The sequence below is a fragment of the Pseudophryne corroboree genome, chromosome 6 (assembly GCF_028390025.1).
Source record: "Pseudophryne corroboree isolate aPseCor3 chromosome 6, aPseCor3.hap2, whole genome shotgun sequence".
Taxonomy (NCBI): Eukaryota; Metazoa; Chordata; class Amphibia; order Anura; family Myobatrachidae; genus Pseudophryne; species Pseudophryne corroboree.
This window is the reverse complement of record NC_086449.1, coordinates 472,939,636-472,960,713: the sequence shown is the minus strand read 5'-3', so window position 1 is coordinate 472,960,713 and position 21,078 is coordinate 472,939,636. Positions and strand designations below refer to the sequence as shown.

The window sequence follows — 21,078 nt, the reverse complement described above, 5'->3', positions numbered from 1 at the left end:
TGAGAGCCCAGTGAAAATAAAAATAAAAATGCTTTTGGGGCTGCTTCAGCAGCCTCTTATCACGGTGCATTGGCTTCCTGCAGACACCAACTAAAAACTAAATGCCTGAGCATGGAGGCAGAGTTATAGGGGAGAGGAGCGCAGCATTCTGGGATACGCTGAAAGCTTTAACTGATTGGTGCCCGGACTCTCATCCACCACCTACAACCCTTAAGTTCCTATGAATCCTGAAGAAGAAATAAACCTTTTCTCTTCACAACTGAATAGTGCTGGTGGATGAAGGCACTATATCACGTATAATATATGATATATAATTTAGAAAACTGCTGCAGAATTCCATTCTAAAAAACAGGCCTACTGGACTTTCCTTACCTTGGTAATGTCTGGTTCGGACTTGCTGGAACACATTGCTCGCAATTCTTTCACAAGATCCACCTCATCATCTGAGCCAACTGACAGCCTTTGTTCCACATGGAGAGATCTTGGGTGATCACCAACCAAAGATCTGGTATAATCAAAGGGATCACAAATATTACACAAATGCTTTCGTTAGCATAGCAAATATATTTAAGAAGGAAATACACCATTAGTAGCAGTATGTAACACAATGTTAATGTTATAGCACGGGGTTGGGTATGGAATCCTGGTGGCCAGAATACCAACGCTGGGATCCCGGCCGCCGGAATGCCGCCAAACCAGGGAATCCCGGGATTGAACATTTTTCAATCCCAATTCCTGGATTTGAAAAAATGGCCCAGGATTGACCACCCTACCGGCAGTGGGGCGAGTGCTAGAAAGCCTCTTGCGTGCTTGCTGCGCTCGCCACCCTAGAAAGCCCCTTGCGTGCTTGCTGCGCTCGCCACCCTAGAAAGCCCCTTGCATGCTTGCTGCGCTCGCCACGCTGTGGGCTCATTGGCTCACCACAGGTTCTATCCCCACCCTATGGGTGTAGTGGACACCCACGAGTGGGAATAGCCCTGGCGCAGCTGTCTGCATTCTCGGCGGTCAGGATCTCGGGTGGGTATTCTGAGTGCCGGGATCCCGACCACTGGGATATTAACTACATCCCATAGCACGTACAGTTACCAGTCCAGATTACTGCAGATACCTTAACCCAGTTGTCATATATGCTGCAACTCCTGTATCTGGCAGAGCCACAGATGGTCTTGCTATTGACATGTAAGCTATTGCAAGAATGTTTGAATAGAATACAATAAATTTGCATTGCTGACTGTACAGGATTAGGGAGTGTTTCCATGTAAACAAACATGGAAGCTGTGGGCACATGAAGTGCACATATTAGTAGTCCCTAGTTGCTACAGGACATGAACGTAGGGAAGAAGGCGGCAAAGGGGATGCAGTCAATTTACCTACAATCAAAATCCCGACGGTCAAAATACCGACAACCATTGACCAATGGTTAAAGTACTGACAAGGTCAAAATACCGACATGGTCAAAACACAGACATTAAAAATGTTGACACGGTCAAAATACCGACAATTAAAATGTCGTCAGGTCGAAGAATCGACATGAGTTTTTCATGATTTTTTCATTGAAACCGACTTGTTCATACTTTACCATCCCAGTGGACCTGGAGGGGGAATATAATAGTGTTCTGAGTGCAGCGTGGCACCATACCCGAAGCATGGCGAGCGCAGCGAGCCATGCGAGGGGACGCAGTACACTTATACGGTGTCCATGTCGACCTATGTCGACATACACATCCAAAGAATGTTAACAACTTGTGTCTACTTTCTGACCTGTCAACATTTTGAATGTTGGCATTTTGACCGTGTCAACATTTTAAATGCCGGTATTTTGACCTTGTCGGTATTTTGACCATCGGTCATTTGTTGTCAGTATTTTGAACATCGGGATTTTGATTGTAGGTAAATCATACCGATCCCCGGCAAAAGGATAGTAACATTTTGGTTAAGTGGTTTAGGACTGCACTTACCAGGCACGTAAGTATGGCAGTAGAAGGGGGGCAACCACCCAGGGAGCAAGGAGATGTATAATTGAAGTTTTTAGCTTAGAGCTGAGGGCTAGGTGGCGTCAGTTTTCCTTCTTTCCCCACAAAGAATAATTTCTAGTTACTGCATGCCTTGCACTATACTCACTGCAGCATGAGCCATTTTATTTGACAGAGATCCAGGAGGGCTTTATGCTACTTGGTTATGAACAGCACGCACTTTAATATTCATGTGTGTATGACTTCACAAGTACTGTTACATTAACAAAGCATTACTTTATATTTATTGCAAGACCTAAAATGAGCATACTTTTTTGTGATCGATGAGGAGTTGCTTCCATTCTTTAGTTCATTCTTTGACATTCCACCTGCATTGAAAATGAAATCGATTATCGTAAATCTACAATATATAGTAAAACGACAACTACAATAACAGGAGCAGCATGCTTGGCTTGCACTGTAACTTGTATACAGCTGCACTGCAGATAGGCTGACAGTTCAGAATATAGAAATAATTACAGCCACTGGAAAGGGAATAATAACTAGATTGGATCAGCATGAAGTTTAATTTTTCAATATTAGAACTAAGATTACAATAGGTTATTTAAGATAATAAGAAAATAAAGTTAAAAGAAAGATCACACTGGAAATATCACCTATGATTTAGACAGCAGACAGAAAGACATATGCCTAATATAGGTCTTCTAGAAGGGCAACGCAGTTAATTACCCGACTGTCGGGATCCCAGTGGTTGAAATACTGATGCCGGAATCCCGACACCCATTGAAATGCCGCCCGGAATCCCCACTTGGGTGGAGGTCCACACCACCACCCAAGAGGGAATAGATCAATGTGGCAACTGAAGCGAGCCCGTGAGGGGACATGCTGTGCTCAAGGTCGGGATTTTATACCAAATCCCTACAAGGAGCACTTATAATACAGTACAAGCAAAAAATGGGAGGTGAGGTGAGGTAAATGGCTGAGGAGGTACTGGCTAGTACCAGAGCCAGATTTACACATAATATATGAGCCAAGTGTACATGTGGGCATTATACACTGGTGCAGCTGTATATACTTCTGGAAATTTGGTGAGTTTTGATTAGAGAAGTGCGGAACAGGTAGGCAGGTGAGGCACTGCATCACCTGTCATAGACTTTTTATTTTAGTGTTTTGACTATACAAATGATTAGAATTATACAAAGAAGATATTTCTAACATATTCTTTCTATTTTTCATATACTTTATACAGTCAAAACTCTGGTGCAAATGTTAGTATAACAGGAAAGGCTCTGCCTCACAGTACTGATGTAGTGCTAGTTATGTGAGCCAGGGTCACACACTATGGGCAGATTAAGCCTATATTACACAGGGCAGTTATAACTGGTGTGTTTTGTCCATAAGCTGCATTCTATCTATTTTTGGAACTTTGTGTGTCATGGAATTTAACTAGGAATTTAACTAATATAACTAGGCAAAGGTCCTAAGTAATATGCAGAAAAGTCAGTCTTATGGTCACATAGTAAATCCATCTAGTATAACATTACTGGACATATGACCTTTCTCTCTCTCTTCTGCTGTGTTCCAGGATGAGTTAAGATTGGACTTTTTACGTGGACTTGTACTGACTTTTCTCCAGGCTCCATTCTCCCCCTTTTTTTTCCCTCCAGACTTATATGTAGGACTCATAGATAAGGAAAAGTTTCCTCCTTTAAAATCAGCTATATATTGCTCTATATCTGAAATGACATAAGTAATAATGTTAAATCATTTGGTATAAACAAGATATACCTTCTGCATATAACAAGGATGAGATAATCAGCAGATGACCTGGAATGGTCATAGTAAAACTGACATTAACAAAGCCGCTACGGACGGACCTTGTGACACCACACAGCACTACAACACTGATTGTATGTGAAGTTCTACTGAGATCATTCCAGGTCATCCATATGTTTCCTGAATCAACATTTAGAAGTTTCCTATCTGATGAAAGCGGCTGTGACCAACGAAACAAGTCATTTATTTATATTATTGGAAACTGCTTTTCTCAAACAATGTCTACTCCAATATTGGTGATATGAGTAAGATTTGAGCTATCACAGTGTTGAATTATTTATAGTTAGGTCCATATATATTTGTACACTGCCAATTTTTTCTTTTAGCCGTTTACCAAAATATATTGAAGTTACAGTTATATAATGAATATGGTGTTAAAGTGCAGACTATCAGCTTTCATTTGAGGGTATTCACATGCAATTTGAACAGTTTAAAGAGTACAGGCATTTAACATGTAGCTTCCTATATTTCAAAGGAACCAAAAGTAATTGGACAGTTGGATTCCAAAGCTGTTTCATGGACAGGTCTGGGCTATTCCTTTGTTATTTCTTTATCAAGTAAAGAATGTAAACAAGATCTAGAGTGTGGCATTTGCATTTGGAAGCTGTTACTGTGAACCCACAAAATACGGTCAAAGAAGCTCTCAACGCAAGTGAAACAGACCATCCTTAGGCTGCCAAAAAACACCAAATTCATAAGAGAGATAGCGGGAACCTTACATTCACTGGTGAGCATAAAGGCCTGGACATCCACGGAAGACTACAGGAAGCTTTCAATGGTACAGAAAACACCCTTCACAACATCCAGCCAAGTAAAGACCACTCTCCAGGTGGTAGGCATATCATTATCCAAGTCTACCAGAAAGAGAAGACTTCACAAGAGCATATACATAGGGTTCACCACAAGGTACAGTCATAAGTCTCAACAATAGAAAGGATATGTTACATTTTGCCCAACAAAAAAAATCTAAAAAACCCAGCCCAGTTCTGTAACAGCATTCTTTGGATAGATGAGACTAATGATCTGAAGCATAACACATCATCTGTGGAGGCAGTGTGATGGCATGGGCACACATGGCTTCCAATGGCACTGGGTCACTAATGTTTACTGATGATGTGACAAAAGACAGAAACAGCCGGATGAATTCTAAAGTGTATAGGGACATACTGTCTGCTTAGTCAGTCGAATTCTGCAAAGTTAATTGGATGGTACTTCAATATACAGCTGAACAATTACCAAAAACATAACGCGAAAATAATCCAGATTTTTTTAATTTCTTTTTTTAGGCAAAGAAGTGGAATACTCTGCAATGGCCGAGTCAGTCACATGATCTCAACCCAATCAAGGGCATTTCAATTGCGGAAAAGACAACTAAAAAGGCAGAAGTACCGATGAACAACCAACAACCGAAGACAGCTGCAGTAAAGGCCTGGCAAAGCATACAGTAATAAATTATAATAAAAGTCACATTTTAATTATAAAAACTTTCAAAGAGTGCCCCCCAAAAAAGAGTTTTCTTTCTCTCCCCCCTTTTAAAGCATACAGTAACAAAGGCATTTGGAGATGTCTATGGGTTCCAGACTTCAAGCAGTCATTGCCTACAAAGGATTCTCAATAAGGTGTTAAAAGTGAACAGTTTATTTATGATCATATTCATTTGTCTAATTACATTGGAGCCAATGAAAATATGGGATTGTGTATAAAAATGTTTGCAATTCCGAAACGTTTCATAGGATATTTGTGTTCAACCTCTTGAATTAAAGCTGAAAGTCTGCACTTCAATTGCATATAATTTTTTTTATTTCAAATCCATTGAGGTGGTGTAAAAAGCAGAAATAATGAAGATCGTGTTAGTGTTCAAATACTGTATATATGGACATAACTGGATATCCAAAATGACTCATAGGGGTCATTCCAATTAGGTACGAGTTGTGTTCTGCGAGCTGTTCTCATGGCGAACTTGCACTGCAAATTACATTTGTAATCCAACTCAAAACTTGCAGTAATTTTCTTGTCAAAATTTTGTATGCATCCCCCTGAGCAGGTAAAAAATTATTTTAAAGGTAAACATGTCAGGACACAGGGCAAAATTCATGTTTGTATGCAAAGGGCGATTATCACGCAATGGAGCGACTATTGGTAGACTGCAGATGTGCCGCAATCGATGTGTATATGTACAAAGATGCCGCTGTCATCCAGCTCACAATGAGGATTTCATGGAAAAGCGATGGACAGGAAGTGACCAGGAAATTATGAGGAGTGATGGGAAAACGCAGGCGTGTCATGGTCGTTTTCGGGGCATGTATCTGCAGTCAGCTGCAAGCTCGTATGTGTAAAAACATAGCCTCTGAGTCACTACTGCTGTGTCTAGTCTGCATAGCTAAAGTCAACCCCTTGGGTCCAATGTTCCTCATTTTTGTACATAGGTCGCGAATGTGTACACAATTGCGAATGAGTTTGAGAAAGCTCCGTTGGGTATCTCTTTTCATTCGGGGACGGCAGCTTCACTTGCTAACATTAGCAGCTCCATAGCCTAGAAAATCGCAATTGCATTTGCGTACAAGCATGAATTACATGAGGGGTTAAAACAGCATAATTTGGTCAATAAAGACAAGTCAGCTTCCAGGAGAATTTCTCTAAAAAGCTCAATAATGAGTAAAATAATGGGTTAAATGTACGTGGAGATATGGTATTGACGGTAGAGGGGTTTTAGAAGTTGCAGATGTTAGGTAAAATTGTTTATTCCAACATTTTATAAACTTGTATAAAAACACTGAAATATGTTATTATACATTTTTCTGTCACCCAAAATGCTGGAAAGACTTTAATTTGATGAAAAAACACTTGTTTGCTAGCAGTTTCAACCACTACCAGTTTGTGATGGCAGGGCAGAGGAGCCCTGGAAGAAACCATCCACGGGGACTGTGGCATAGAGGAGCAAGCATATCGCTAAAGCTTTATGGCAGCCATCGCATGATTCATCTTGCCCATAGTGAACACTCCCAGCTGTACGTGGTGTGTCCAATCAGATGAGGATATAACAGGGGGCCCAGTGGTATATCAGGGGAGTACTAGAGACCAAGCAGCAAGCTCTTTCCAGGCATTGGACGAGGCCAGGACAATGCACAAACAACGAGACTCTGTGGGCAGGTTACCAGGCCTCAGAAACAAAACCGCTACACCAGGGCATCAGCATCTAACAACTGAACCCGATCAGCACCCCCACATGCAGCGCCACTTCCCCCACTGGAATATGCCACCACCTATTGTTAAATCCTGCTCAGGATGATTACATTGGATATAAAAGCCGGAGAGCACGCCAGCACCGGTTCTAATTCTGGTCCTCTGTGGCCTCGCCCCATAATATATATATTTAGTGAAGCATAAGCATGCCAGATAGTTTATATCTTTCATCCTCGCTCAGTAATACACCATCTTTCATATATTGATGACCAACAGTGTCTTTATTTAAAGTTTATTAATGAAGTGCATTAGTAAATGGCTGAATGTTTTACGTGATTATGTCAGGAAGAGAGATTTATAAATATAAACACATTTACTTTGTTCAACTGTAACTAATTTTAGTGGTAAGAACGAATTCATAACCCAATATACATAGCGACTTCTGTGGGTGCACAAAAGTTTGCACCGTTCAATGGAAGGAGCTGGTTGGACTGGGGGTATTCATGGCTGAGTACTGTTTAGGTAAAATGATCTTTCACCAACTAAGAGGTGGCAGAGATGAGCCTTATCCCATGCTTCTAATGAGATGAATCATACACCAAGTTGCACTTTTGCAGAGGAGCACAGAAACACCTTTGTAGATCACCTCCAGATTTCACTGTAAGATGTAAAATGTGTTTGACACAAAATTCTTACTGTGTCTTTTCTGTGTGCAGTATATCGGTTTTACAGACAGCACTTACCACTCTTGGGAATATGACAGCCATGTAGAATAGCTTTATTCAGCAGGATACTGAGAGCAGCTCTAACAATCGCCTGGTGTCCATGACTTGGAGTTTTTGTGGCTGTAACATGCCCAAGAAGAGAGGGCCTTTTTATTGTGGCAATGGAAAGGATTGCTTCTTTGACTTTTGGAACAATTACAGCATTCCACAATTTTGACATCCACCTTTAAAATACATAAAATAAGAATTTACTCACCGGTAATTCTATTTCTCGTAGTCCATAGTGGATGCTGGGAACTCCGTAAGGACCATGGGGAATAGCGGGCTCCGAAGGAGGCTGGGCACTCTAGAAAGACTTAGGACTACCTGGTGTGCACTGGCTCCTCCCACTATGACCCTCCTCCAAGCCTCAGTTAGGACACCGTGCCCGGACGAGCAGACATAATAAGGAAGGATTTAGAATCCCGGGTAAGACTCTTACCAGCCACACCAATCACACCGTACAACTCGTGATACAATATCCAGTTTGACAGTATGAAAACAACTGAGCCTCTCAACAGATGGCTCAACAATAACCCTTTTGTTAACAATAACTATTTACAAGTATTGCAGACAATCCGCACTTGGGATGGGCGCCCAGCATCCACTACGGACTACGAGAAATAGAATTACCGGTGAGTAAATTCTTATTTTCTCTAACGTCCTAGTGGATGCTGGGAACTCCGTAAGGACCATGGGGATTATACCAAAGCTCCCAAACGGGCGGGAGAGTGCGGATGACTCTGTAGCACCGAATGAGAGAACTCCAGGTCCTCCTCAGCCAGGGTATCAAATTTGTAGAATTTTGCAAACGTATTTGCCCCTGACCAAGTAGCTGCTCGGCAAAGTTGTAAAGCCGAGACCCCTCGGGCAGCCGCCCAAGATGAGCCCACCTTCCTTGTGGAATGGGCCTTTACAGATTTTGGCTGTGGCATGCCTGCCACAGAATGTGCAAGCTGAATTGTACTACAAATCCAGCGAGCAATAGACTGCTTAGAAGCAGGAGCACCCAGCTTGTTGGGTGCATACAGGATAAACAGCGAGTCAGATTTTCTGACTCCAGCCGTCCTGGAAACATATATTTTCAGGGCCCTGACAACGTCTAGCAACTCGGAGTCCTCCAATTCACTAGTAGCCGCCGGCACCACAATAGGCTGGTTCAGGTGAAACGCTGACACCACCTTAGGGAGAAATTGGGGACGAGTCCTCAACTCTGCCCTATCCATATGGAAAATCAGATAAGGGCTTTTACATGATAAAGCCGCCAATTCTGACACTCGCCTGGCTGAAGCCAAGGCTAATAACATGACCACTTTCCACGTGAGATATTTCAGATCCACGGTTTTTAGTGGCTCAAACCAATGTGATTTTAAGAAACTCAACATCATGTTGAGATCCCAAGGTGCCACTGGAGGCACAAACGGGGGCTGGATATGCAGCACTCCTTTTACAAAAGTCTGAACTTCAGGTACTGAAGCTAGTTCTTTTTGAAAGAAAATCGACAGAGCCGAGATCTGTACTTTAATGGAGCCTAGTTTTAGGCCCATATCCACTCCTGCTTGCAGGAAATGCAGAAATCGACCTAGTTGAAATTCCTCTGTTGGGGCCTTATTGGCCTCGCACCATGCAACATATTTTCGCCATATGCAGTGATAATGCGTTGCCGTAACATCTTTCCTGGCCTTAATAAGCGTAGGAATGACTTCTTCCGGAATACCCTTTTCCTTTAGGATCCGGTGTTCAACCGCCATGCCGTCAAACGCAGCCGCGGTAAGTCTTGGAACAGACAGGGCCCCTGCTGTATCAGGTCCTGTCTGAGCGGTAGAGGCCACGGGTCCTCTGAGAGCATCTCCTGAAGTTCCGGGTACCACGCTCGTCTTGGCCAATCCGGAACCACGAGAATTGTGTTTACTCCTCGCTTTCTTATTATTCTCAATACCTTTGGAATGAGAGGCAGAAGAGGGAACACATAAACCGACTGGTACACCCACGGTGTTACTAGAGCGTCCACAGCTATCGCCTGAGGGTCCCTTGACCTGGCGCAATATTTTTTTAACTTTTTGTTGTGACTTAGGGCATTGTAGATGGCCCTTAGTTCCAGAATATTTATGTGAAGGGAAGTCTCCTGACTCGACCATAGTCCTTGGAAGTTTCTTCCCTGTGTGACTGCCCCCCAGCCTCGAAGGCTGGCATCCGTGGTCACCAGGACCCAGTCCTGTATGCCGAACCTGCGGCCCTCTAGAAGATGAGCACTCTGCAGCCACCACAGTAGAGACACCCTGGTTCTTGGAGACAGGGTTATTAAGCGATGCATCTGAAGATGCGATCCGGACCACTGGTCCAACAGGTCCCACTGAAAGATTCTGGCATGGAACCTGCCGAAGGGAATTGCTTCGTAAGAAGCCACCATCTTTCCCAGGACCCGCGTGCAGTGATGCACTGATACCTGTTTTGGTTTCAGGAGGTCTCTGACTAGAGATGACAACTCCCTGGCTTTCTCCTCCGGGAGAAACACTTTTCTCTGGACTGTATCCAGAATCATACCCAGGAACAGTAGCCGTGTCGTCGGAACCAGCTGTGACTTTGGGATATTCAGAATCCAGCCGTGCTGGTGCAGCACTTCCTGGGATAGTGCTACTCCCACCAACAACTGTTCCTTGGACCTCGCTTTTATTAGGAGATCGTCCAAGTACGGGATAATTAAAACTCCCTTTCTTCGAAGGAGTATCATCATTTCCGCCATAACCTTGGTAAATACCCTCGGTGCCGTGGACAGTCCAAACGGCAGCGTCTGGAATTGGTAGTGGCAATCCTGTACCACAAATCTGAGGTACTCCTGGTGAGGATGGTAAATGGGGACATGCAAGTAAGCATCCTTGATGTCCAGGGATACCATGTAATCCCCCTCGTCCAGGCTTGCAATAACCGCCCTGAGCGATTCCATCTTGAACTTGAATTTCTTTATGTATGTGTTCAAGGATTTCAAATTTAGAATGGGTCTCACCGAACCGTCCGGTTTCGGTACCACAAATAGTGTGGAATAATAACCCCGGCCTTGTTGAAGTAGGGGTACCTTGATTATCACCTGCTGAGAATACAGCTTGTGAATTGCCGTTAGCACCGCCTCCCTGTCTGAGGGAGCAATTGGCAAGGCAGATTTTAGGAACCGGTGGGGTGGGGACGCCTCGAATTCCAGCTTGTACCCCTGAGATACTATTTGCAGGATCCAGGGATCCACCTGTGAGCGAACCCACTGATCGCTGAAATTTTTGAGGCGACCCCCCACCGTACCTGGCTCCGCCTGTGGAGCCCCACCGTCATGCGGCGGACTTGAAAGAAGAAGCGGGGGAGGACTTTTGCTCCTGGGAACCTGCTGTTTGTTGCAGCCTTTTTCCCCTACCTCTGCCTCTGGACAGAAAAGACCCGCCTTTTCCACGCCTGTTTTTCTGGGTCCGAAAGGACTGAACCTGATAAAACGGCGCCTTCTTAGGCTGTGAGGGGACATGGGGTAAAAATGCTGACTTCCCAGACGTTGCTGTGGAAACTAGGTCCGAGAGACTATCCCCAAATAATTCCTCACCCTTATATGGCAACACTTCCATGTGCTTTTTAGAATCTGCATCTCCTGTCCACTGGCGAGTCCATAAGCCTCTCCTAGCAGAAATGGACAATGCACTTACTTTAGATGCCAGTCGGCAGATTTCCCTCTGTGCATCTCTCATATATAAGACTGAGTCTTTTATATGGTCTATGGTTAACAGGATCGTGTCTCTGTCTAATGTGTCAATATTTTCTGACAGTTTATCTGACCAAGCAGCGGCAGCACTGCACATCCAAGCTGACGCAATAGCTGGCCTAAGTATAATGCCTGTGTGTGTATATACAGACTTCAGGATCGCCTCCTGCTTTCTATCAGCAGGTTCCTTGAGGGCGGCCGTATCCGGAGACGGTAGTGCCACCTTTTTAGACAAACGTGTGAGCGCTTTATCCACTCTAGGGGGTGTTTCCCAACGTGACCTATCCTCTGGCGGGAAAGGGAACGCCATTAGTACCTTCTTAGGAATTACCAATTTTTTATCAGGGAAAGCCCACGCTTCTTCACACACTTCATTTAATTCATCTGATGGGGGAAAAACTACGGGTAGTTTTTTCTCTCCAAACATAATACCCTTTTTAGTGGTACAAGTAGTTATATCAGAAATGTTTAACACCTCTTTCATTGCCTCAATCATACAGTGAATGGCCTTAGTGGGCATCAGGTTTGACTCATCGTCGTCGACACTGGTGTCAGTATCAGTGTCGACATCTGGGTCTGCTTGAGGTAGCGGGCGTTTTAGAGCCCCTGACGACCCATGCGACGCCTGGGCAGGCACGAGCTGAGAAGTCGGCTGTCCCACATTTGGCATGTCGTCGATTTTCTTATATAAGGAGTCTATACGTGCACTCATTACTTTCCATAAGCCCATCCACTCAGGTGTCTGCCCCGCAGGGGGTGACATCCCTTCTAAAGGCATCTGCTCCGCCTCCACATCATTATCCTCATCAAACATGTCGACACAGCCGTACCGACACACCTCACACACACAAGGAATGCTCCGAATGAGGACAGGACCCACAAAAGCCCTTTGGGGGGACAGAGTGAGAGTATGCCAGCACACACCAGAGCGCTATATAATGCAGGGACTAACTGAGTTATGTCCCCTATAGCTGCTTTTTATATTATATATGTATTGCGCCCAAATTTAGTGCCCCCCCTCTCTGTTTTTACCCTGTTCTGAAGTGTAGACTGCAGGGGAGAGCCAGGGAGCTTCCTTCCAGCGGATCTGTGAAGGAGAAATGGCGCCAGTGTGTCTGAGGGAGATAGCTCCGCCCCTTTTCCGCGGCCTATTCTCCCGCTTTTTTCTGGATTCTGGCAGGGGAATTTACCACATATATAGCCTCTAGGGCTATATATTGTGGTATTTTTGCCAGCCAAGGTGTTTTTATTGCAGCTCAGGGCGCCCCCCCCCCAAGCGCCCTGCACCCTCAGTGACCGGAGTGTGAAGTGTGCATGAGGAGCAATGGCGCACAGCTGCAGTGCTGTGCGCTACCTTGGTGAAGACTGATGTCTTCTGCCGCCGTTTTTCCGGACCTCTTCTTGCTTCTGGCTCTGTAAGGGGGACGGCGGCGCGGCTCCGGGACCAAACACCAAGGACTGGGCCTGCGGTCGATCCCTCTGGAGCTAATGGTGTCCAGTAGCCTAAGAAGCCCAATCCGGCTGCAAGCAGGCGAGTTCGCTTCTTCTCCCCCTAGTCCCTCGCTGCAGTGAGCCTGTTGCCAGCAGGTCTCACTGAAAATAAAAAAACTAAAACTATACTTTCTTTCTAAGGGCTCAGGAGAGCCCCTAGTGTGCATCCAACCTCGGCCGGGCACGAAATCTAACTGAGGCTTGGAGGAGGGTCATAGTGGGAGGAGCCAGTGCACACCAGGTAGTCCTAAATCTTTCTAGAGTGCCCAGCCTCCTTCGGAGCCCGCTATTCCCCATGGTCCTTACGGAGTTCCCAGCATCCACTAGGACGTTAGAGAAATATATATTTTTAATCATACATGGTTAATGACATAAATCACTTATACCCAGGGCCAGAATAACCACCATACAGTTGCCAAGCTTTAAGAGCCTAAAATACTAAATGTGCTTTTACCAATCATATGCTAGAAAGCTGGCAATACTGTCAAGCAAACGATGATGTCCTTGGTATTTCATTTAGTTCTTTTCTTCTCTACTGTATTTCTGACCATACTATTACTATGTATTAGTAGTATACCAAAGGAAGATAAAAGTACTTACTTCACCATTACTAGAGCATTTCCAGGCACTAATGGACAAGACATAAATGGCTGTGGTCCAATAAGTGCCTCTGGTGTGCCTAGGCGAGACAAGCAGGAGTTCAGCTGGCGCCAGACAGCACATATCCAATCAACACCTTTACACACCGGGTCACTAGGTGGAGGGAGTTTTCCCTTGAACTAAAAGGAAATGAGCAGTCAATATGTTATCAATGTGTAAATGGATCTAGAAAAATACTTAAATTGTGTAGATTACGGGAACTGGACCAGACACGCATTCATATGCACCCACATTGTGTGCTCAGAAATAAATGCTAACTTTGCCGTATGAGGAGGGGTACGCACTTCTGTAACCACATTGCCCTAATCCATGCAAAAATATCAGTGTGCATTTTCAAAAGCCATAAGTACACCTAGTTTCAGTGATCCACCAGAAATCAGACAGATGTCTGTGTATGCTCATCTCGACTCGCAATTCTACACAACCACTTCTCCCGGATTTCCTGGATTCTCTAGGATTTGGTAGCAACCATCCAGTAGGCTTTTCCTGTATCCCGCAATATGGGGACCAGCTCCGCCCCCTCCCGCGCATCACCAAGTCATGTACAGACTGTACCGTACAGTACGGTGCCGCTGTGTGCCGTGTGCGCTGAGGCCGCCGGCCGAACAATAGAGGTCTCGCCCCCACCCGCCAAACTTCAATGACGTCATTGTGCGGCGGCAGACCTCGGAGGAAGGGACGGCGCTGCGGCAGGTTGTGCCCCAGCAGCGGTATGAGCAGTGGGGGAGAAGCCTTCCTCTCTGCCTTTGTTGGGTGTTAGCTCTGCCTCTTTCCTGCCTGTAACAGCTGCACGCAACACTTGGCTATTCTAAAATTCCAGCCAGTCTGCCCTCAGTCACTGATGACAGCGCAGGAGGTCGGTGGGCTGTGGCAAGGTTTTGGATGGGGAGGAGTGGGCTGCCTGTGTGTTTGTTTTTTTTAGTTTAACCCCTGTGCTCCTACCTCCAGTTTAACAGGGAATAGAGTTAACATTGCAGTCGTGCATAGATATATGTCACTTTATTATTTATTTATTTTATATATATATATATATTTTTTTTTTTTTTTTATTATATATGCAACTATATTGCTTGGCCAACAATGTTCAGGAGACAGGAAGGTGACGTGTTATTGAGTGCCTCGAGTCCTAAGTTTAATGTGTAGTCTACTGGCTCTATTGAAACTTGCCGATAAAACCTTTAAGGACATTATGGACATTTTACAGAGTCACTTAGCTCCCAAGCAAATAGTGATCACTGAGAGATTTCATTTCCTAGGAGCTGTCCATCTCTATCACTATTGCTAGTCCATGCCAGAATATGTGGCTGAATGAATACAGGAAATTATCTTAGCACTGACAGTTTGCAGCTGGCCTGGTGACGCCCACAGGCATTTAGTATGTGGTACTAATAGCGAAAGCACTCGCTATTATAATTGGAAACATTCTTTGTAGAAAACCATATCTCATCTCCAAAATTCTAGAAAGCTTCAGGTCTTTGGGGTCAATGATCAAACCTTTTCATAAAAGAATAATTAATAAATATTTCCTAACCTTGGCCGCAATAGAAAACATAAGAGCTATTGGCATCAAAGAAGCATCAAAAAAGAGATGCTGGGTGATAAGTGTGGATTAATCAAACTGTGGAAAGAGAAGTAGTCAGCATGCCTAACATAAGACTTCCTATGTGATGCTTGGCAGTGTAGTAGATCTCTGTGATCAGTGTAAATGATAACTGTGCGGCAGAAATCCTTTCAATAGATGATTCTACACATACAGTAACAAGGAACGTTTTGCTGCCAGAAGCTCCTGGGGGTATATTTACTAAACAGCAGGTTTTCAAAGCACCTTTGACCAAGGAATGCCAATTATGTGGGCTTAGCAGTTATTACCTTGTCTTTTTAAATCCAGCGATCAAAGGTACCGCTAATCAGAGGCGTTAAAGACCCACTATTCAGTAAATATACCCCCTAGTCTTTAATAGAATATTTTTTCCACTACAAAGAAAATCTTGAAAAGAAACCAAAAGAGTATTCCCATTTCTCTAACGTCCTAAGTGGATGCTGGGGACTCCGTCAGGACCATGGGGAATAGCGGCTCCGCAGGAGACAGGGCACAAAAAGTAAAAGCTTTTGGACCTAGGTGGTGTGCACTGGCTCCTCCCCCTATGACCCTCCTCCAAGCCTCAGTTAGATCTTTGTGCCCGGCCGAGAAGGGTGCAATCTAGGTGGCTCTCCTGAGCTGCTTAGAAGTAAAAGTATACTTAGGTTTTTTTTATTTTCAGTGAGTCCTGCTGGCAACAGGCTCACTGCAGCGTGGGACTAAGGGGAGAAGAAGCGAACTCACCTGCGTGCAGAGTGGATTGGGCTTCTTGGCTACTGGACATTAGCTCCAGAGGGACGATCACAGGCCCAGCCATGGATGGGTCCCGGAGCCGTGCCGCCGGCCCCCTTACAGATGCTGAAGCAAGAAGAGGTCCATAAATCGGCGGCAGAAGACTTTCCTGTCTTCATAAGGTAGCGCACAGCACTGCAGCTGTGCGCCATTGCTCTCAGCACACTTCACACTTCGGTCACTGAGGGTGCAGGGCGCTGGGGGGGGGGGGAGCCCTGGGAAGCAATGAATTTACCTTATTTGGCAAAAAAATACATCACATATAGCTCCTGGGCTATATGGATGTATTTAACCCCTGCCAGTTTTCCAGAAAAAAGCGGGAGAAGAGCCCGCCGAGAAGGGGGCGGGGCCTATCTCCTCAGCACACAGCGCCATTTTTCCCACACAGCTCCGCTGGTAGGAAGGCTCCCAGAATCTCCCCTGCATCCTGCACTACAGAAACAGGGTAAAAAAGAGAGGGGGGCACTTATTTGGCAAAATAACAGATATAAGCAGCTATAAGGGATAGACACTTATTGTAAGGTTGTCCCTATACATATATAGTGCTCTGGTGTGTGCTGGCAAACTCTCCCTCTGTCTCCCCAAAGGGCTAAGTGGGGTCCTGTCCTCTATCAGAGCATTCCCTGTGTGTGTGCTGGGTGTCGGTACGTGTGTGTCGACATGTATGAGGAGGAAAATAATGTGGAGGCGGAGCAATTGCCTATAATGGTGATGTCACCCCCTAGGGAGTCGACACCTGAATGGATGGCCGTAATTAAGGAATTACGTGACAGTGTCGGCACGTTACAGAAAACTGTTGACGACATGAGACAGCCAGCAGCTCAGTTAGTGCCTGTCCAGGCGTCTCAAACACCGTCAGGGGCTATAAAACGCCCGTTACCTCAGTGGGTCGACACGGACCCAGACACAGACACTGACTCCAGTGTCGACGGTGAAGAAACAAACGTATTTTCCAGTAGGGCCACACGTTACATGATCACGGCAATGAAGGAGGTTTTGCACATCTCTGATACTGCAAGTACCACGAAAAGGGGTATTATGTGGGGTGTGAAAAAACTACCCGTAGTTTTTCCTGAATCAGATGAATTGAATGAAGTGTGTGATGAAGCGTGGGTTACCCCCGACAAAAAACTGCTAATTTCTAAAAAATTATTGGCACTATATCCCTTCCCACCAGAGGCTAGGGCTCGTTGGGAAACACCCCCTAGGGTAGATAAGGCGCTCACACGCTTATCAAAACAAGTGGCGTTACCGTCTCCAGAAACGGCCGCCCTTAAGGAGCCAGCAGATAGGAGGCTGGAAAATATCCTTAAAAGTATATACACACATACTAGTGTTATACTGCGACCAGCAATCGCCTCAGCCTGGATGTGCAGTGCTGGGCTGGCGTGGTCGGACTCCCTGACTGAGAATATTGATACCCTGGATAGGGACAGTATTTTATTGACTATTGAGCAATTAAAAGATGCATTTTTATATATGCGAGATGCACAGAGAGATATTTGCACTCTGGCATCAAGAGTAAGTGCGCTGTCCATTTCTGCCAGAAGAGGGTTATGGACGCGACAGTGGTCAGGTGATGCGGATTCAAAACGGCACATGGAGGTATTGCCGTATAAAGGGGAGGAGTTATTTGGGGTCGGTCTATCAGACCTGGTAACCACGGCAACGGCTGGGAAATCCACATTTTTACCTCAAGTCACCTCTCAACAGAAAAAGACACCGTCTTTTCAGCATCAGTCCTTTCGTTCCCATAAAGGCAAGCGGACAAAAGGACAGTCATATCTGCCCCGGGGTAGAGGAAGGGGAAAAAGACTGCAGCAGACAGCTTCTTCCCAAGAACAGAAGCCCTCTTCCGCTTCTGCCAAGTCCTCAGCATGACGCTGGGTCCTTACAAGCAGACTCAGGTACGGTGGGAGGTCGTCTCAGAAATTTCAGCGCGCAGTGGGCTCACTCGCAAGTGAACCCCTGGATCCTGCAAGTAGTATCTCAGGGGTACAAATTGGAATTCGAGACGTCTCCCCCTCGCCGGTTCCTGAAGTCTGCTTTACCAATAGCTCCCTCCGACAGGGAGGCGGTATTGGGAGCCATTCACAAGCTGTACTCCCAACAGGTGATAATAAAAGTACCCCTCCTACAACAAGGGAAGGGATATTACTCCACACTGTTTGTGGTACCGAAACCAGACGGTTCGGTGAGACCGATTTTAAATCTAAAATCTTTGAACACTTATATCAAAAGGTTCAAATTCAAGATGGAATCACTCAGAGCAGTGATAGCGAACCTGGAAGAAGGGGACTATATGGTGTCTCTGGACATCAAGGATGCCTATCTCCATGTCCCGATTTGCCCTTCTCACCAAGGGTATCTCAGGTTCGTAATACAGAACTGTCATTATCAGTTTCAGACGCTGCCGTTTGGATTGTCCACGGCACCCCGGGTCTTTACCAAGGTAATGGCCGAAATGATGATTCTTCTTCGAAGAAAAGGCGTATTAATTATCCCTTACTTGGACGATCTCCTAATAAGGGCAAGGTCCAGAGAACAGTTAGAAGTCGGAGTAGCACTATCTCAAGAAGTACTACAACAGCACGGGTGGATTTTAAATATTCCAAAATCGCAGCTGATTCCGACGACACGTCTGCTGTTCCTAGGGATGATTCTGGACACAGTCCAGAAAAAGGTGTTTCTCCCGGAGGAGAAAGCCAGGGAGTTATCCGAGCTAGTCAGGAACCTCCTAAAACCAGGAAAGGTGTCAGTGCATCAATGCACAAGGGTCCTGGGAAAAATGGTGGCTTCTTACGAAGCGATTCCATTCGGCAGATTCCACGCAAGAATTTTTCAGTGGGATCTGCTGGACAAATGGTCCGGATCGCATCTTCAGATGCATCAGAAAATAACCCTGTCTCCAAGGACAAGAATATCTCTTCTGTGGTGGCTGCAAAGTGCTCATCTCCTAGAGGGCCGCAGATTCGGCATTCAGGACTGGATCCTGGTGACCACGGATGCCAGCCTGAGAGGCTGGGGAGCAGTCACACAAGGAAGAAACTTCCAGGGAGTGTGGTCAAGCCTGGAGGCTTCACTTCACATAAATATACTGGAACTAAGGGCAATTTACAATGCTCTAAGCCTAGCAAAACCTCTGCTTCAGGGTCAGCCGGTGTTGATCCAGTCGGACAACATCACAGCAGTCGCCCACATAAACAGGCAGGGCGGCACAAGAAGCAGGAGGGCAATGACAGAAGCTGCAAGGATTCTGCAATGGGCGGAAAATCATGTGATAGCACTGTCAGCAGTGTTCATTCCGGGAGTGGACAACTGGGAAGCAGACTTCCTCAGCAGACACGACCTACACCCGGGAGAGTGGGGACTTCATCCGGAAGTCTTCCTCATGATTGTGAACCGTTGGGAAAAACCAAAGGTGGACATGATGGCGTCACGCCTCAACAAAAAACTAGACAGGTATTGCGCCAGGTCAAGAGACCCGCAGGCAATAGCTGTGGACGCTCTGGTAACACCTTGGGTGTTCCAGTCGGTGTATGTGTTCCCTCCTCTGCCTCTCTTACCCAAGGTACTGAGAATTATAAGACGGAGAGGAGTAAGAACTATACTAGTGGCTCCGGATTGGCCAAGAAGGACTTGGTACCCGGAACTTCAAGAGATGCTCACAGAGGACCCGTGGCCTCTGCCGCTAAGAAGGGACCTGCTTCAGCAGGGACCCTGTCTGTTCCAAGACTTACCGCGGCTGCGTTTGACGGCATGGTGGTTGAACGCCGGATTCTGAAGGAAAAAGGCATTCCAGATGAAGTTATTCCTACCCTGATTAAAGCTAGGAAGGATGTAACCGCACAGCATTATCACCGTATTTGGCGAAAATATTTGCGTGGTGCGAGACCGAGAAGGCCCCGACAGAGGAATTTCAACTAGGTCGTTTCCTACATTTCCTGCAAACAGGACTGTCCATGGGCCTAAAGTTAGGGTCCATTAAGGTTCAAATTTCGGCCTTGTCGATTTTCTTTCAGAGAAAATTGGCTTCATTTCCTGAAGTTCAGACTTTTGTAAAAGGGGTACTGCATATACAGCCTCCCTTTGTGCCCCCAGTGGCACCTTGGGATCTCAATGTAGTTTTGGGATTCCTAAAATCACATTGGTTTGAGCCACTTGCCACGGTGGAATTAAAATGTCTCACATGGAAAGTGGTAATGTTGTTGGCCCTGGCTTCTGCCAGGCGAGTATCTGAATTGGCGGCTTTATCCTATAAAAGCCCTTACCTGATATTTCATTCGGATAGGGCGGAATTGAGGACTCGTCCTCAATTTCTTCCTAAGGTGGTTTCAGCGTTTCACCTAAACCAACCTATTGTGGTGCCTGCGGCTACTAGGGACTTGGAGGACTCCACGTTGCTGGACGTAGTCAGGGCCCTGAAAATATATGTTTCCAGGACGGCTGGAGTCAGGAAATCTGACTCGCTGTTTATCCTGTATGCACCCAACAAGCTGGGTGCTCCTGCTTCTAAGCAGACTATTGCGCGTTGGATTTGTAGTACAATTCAGCTTGCACATTCTGTGGCAGGCCTGCCACAGCCAAAATCTGTAAAAGCCCATTCCACAAGGAAAGTGGGCTCATCTTGGGCGGCTGCCCGAGGGGTCTCGGCTTTACAACTTTGCCGAGCAGCTACTTGGTCAGGGGCAAACACGTTTGCTAAATTCTACAAATTTGATACCCTGGCTGAGGAGGACCTGGAGTTCTCTCATTCGGTGCTGCAGAGTCATCCGCACTCTCCCGCCCGTTTGGGAGCTTTGGTATAATCCCCATGGTCCTGACGGAGTCCCCAGCATCCACTTAGGACGTTAGAGAAAATAAGATTTTACTCACCGATAAATCTATTTCTCGTAGTCCGTAGTGGATGCTGGGCGCCCATCCCAAGTGCGGATTGTCTGCAATACTTGTACATAGTTATTGTTAACAAAATCGGGTTTTTGTTGTAGTGAGCCATCTTTTCAGAGGCTCCTCTGTTATCATACTGTTAACTGGGTTCAGATCACAAGTTGTACGGTGTGATTG

At 45.7% G+C, this 21,078-nt stretch overlaps 1 protein-coding gene across 1 annotated transcript in view; it reads right to left on the bottom strand.

Annotated features, from left to right (window-relative positions):
* CTTNBP2 (cortactin binding protein 2) overlaps nt 1-21,078 on the bottom strand; it is a 164,779-nt gene that overhangs the window by 8,592 nt on the left and 135,109 nt on the right. The window contains exons 17-21 of the mRNA XM_063927221.1: nt 13,584-13,762; nt 7,736-7,941; nt 3,530-3,709; nt 2,284-2,341; nt 373-505 (exon numbers count right to left, since the gene is read on the bottom strand). Of these exons, the coding sequence (XP_063783291.1) occupies nt 373-505; nt 2,284-2,341; nt 3,530-3,709; nt 7,736-7,941; nt 13,584-13,762 (756 nt within the window). The remainder of the gene's footprint in view (nt 1-372; nt 506-2,283; nt 2,342-3,529; nt 3,710-7,735; nt 7,942-13,583; nt 13,763-21,078) is intronic.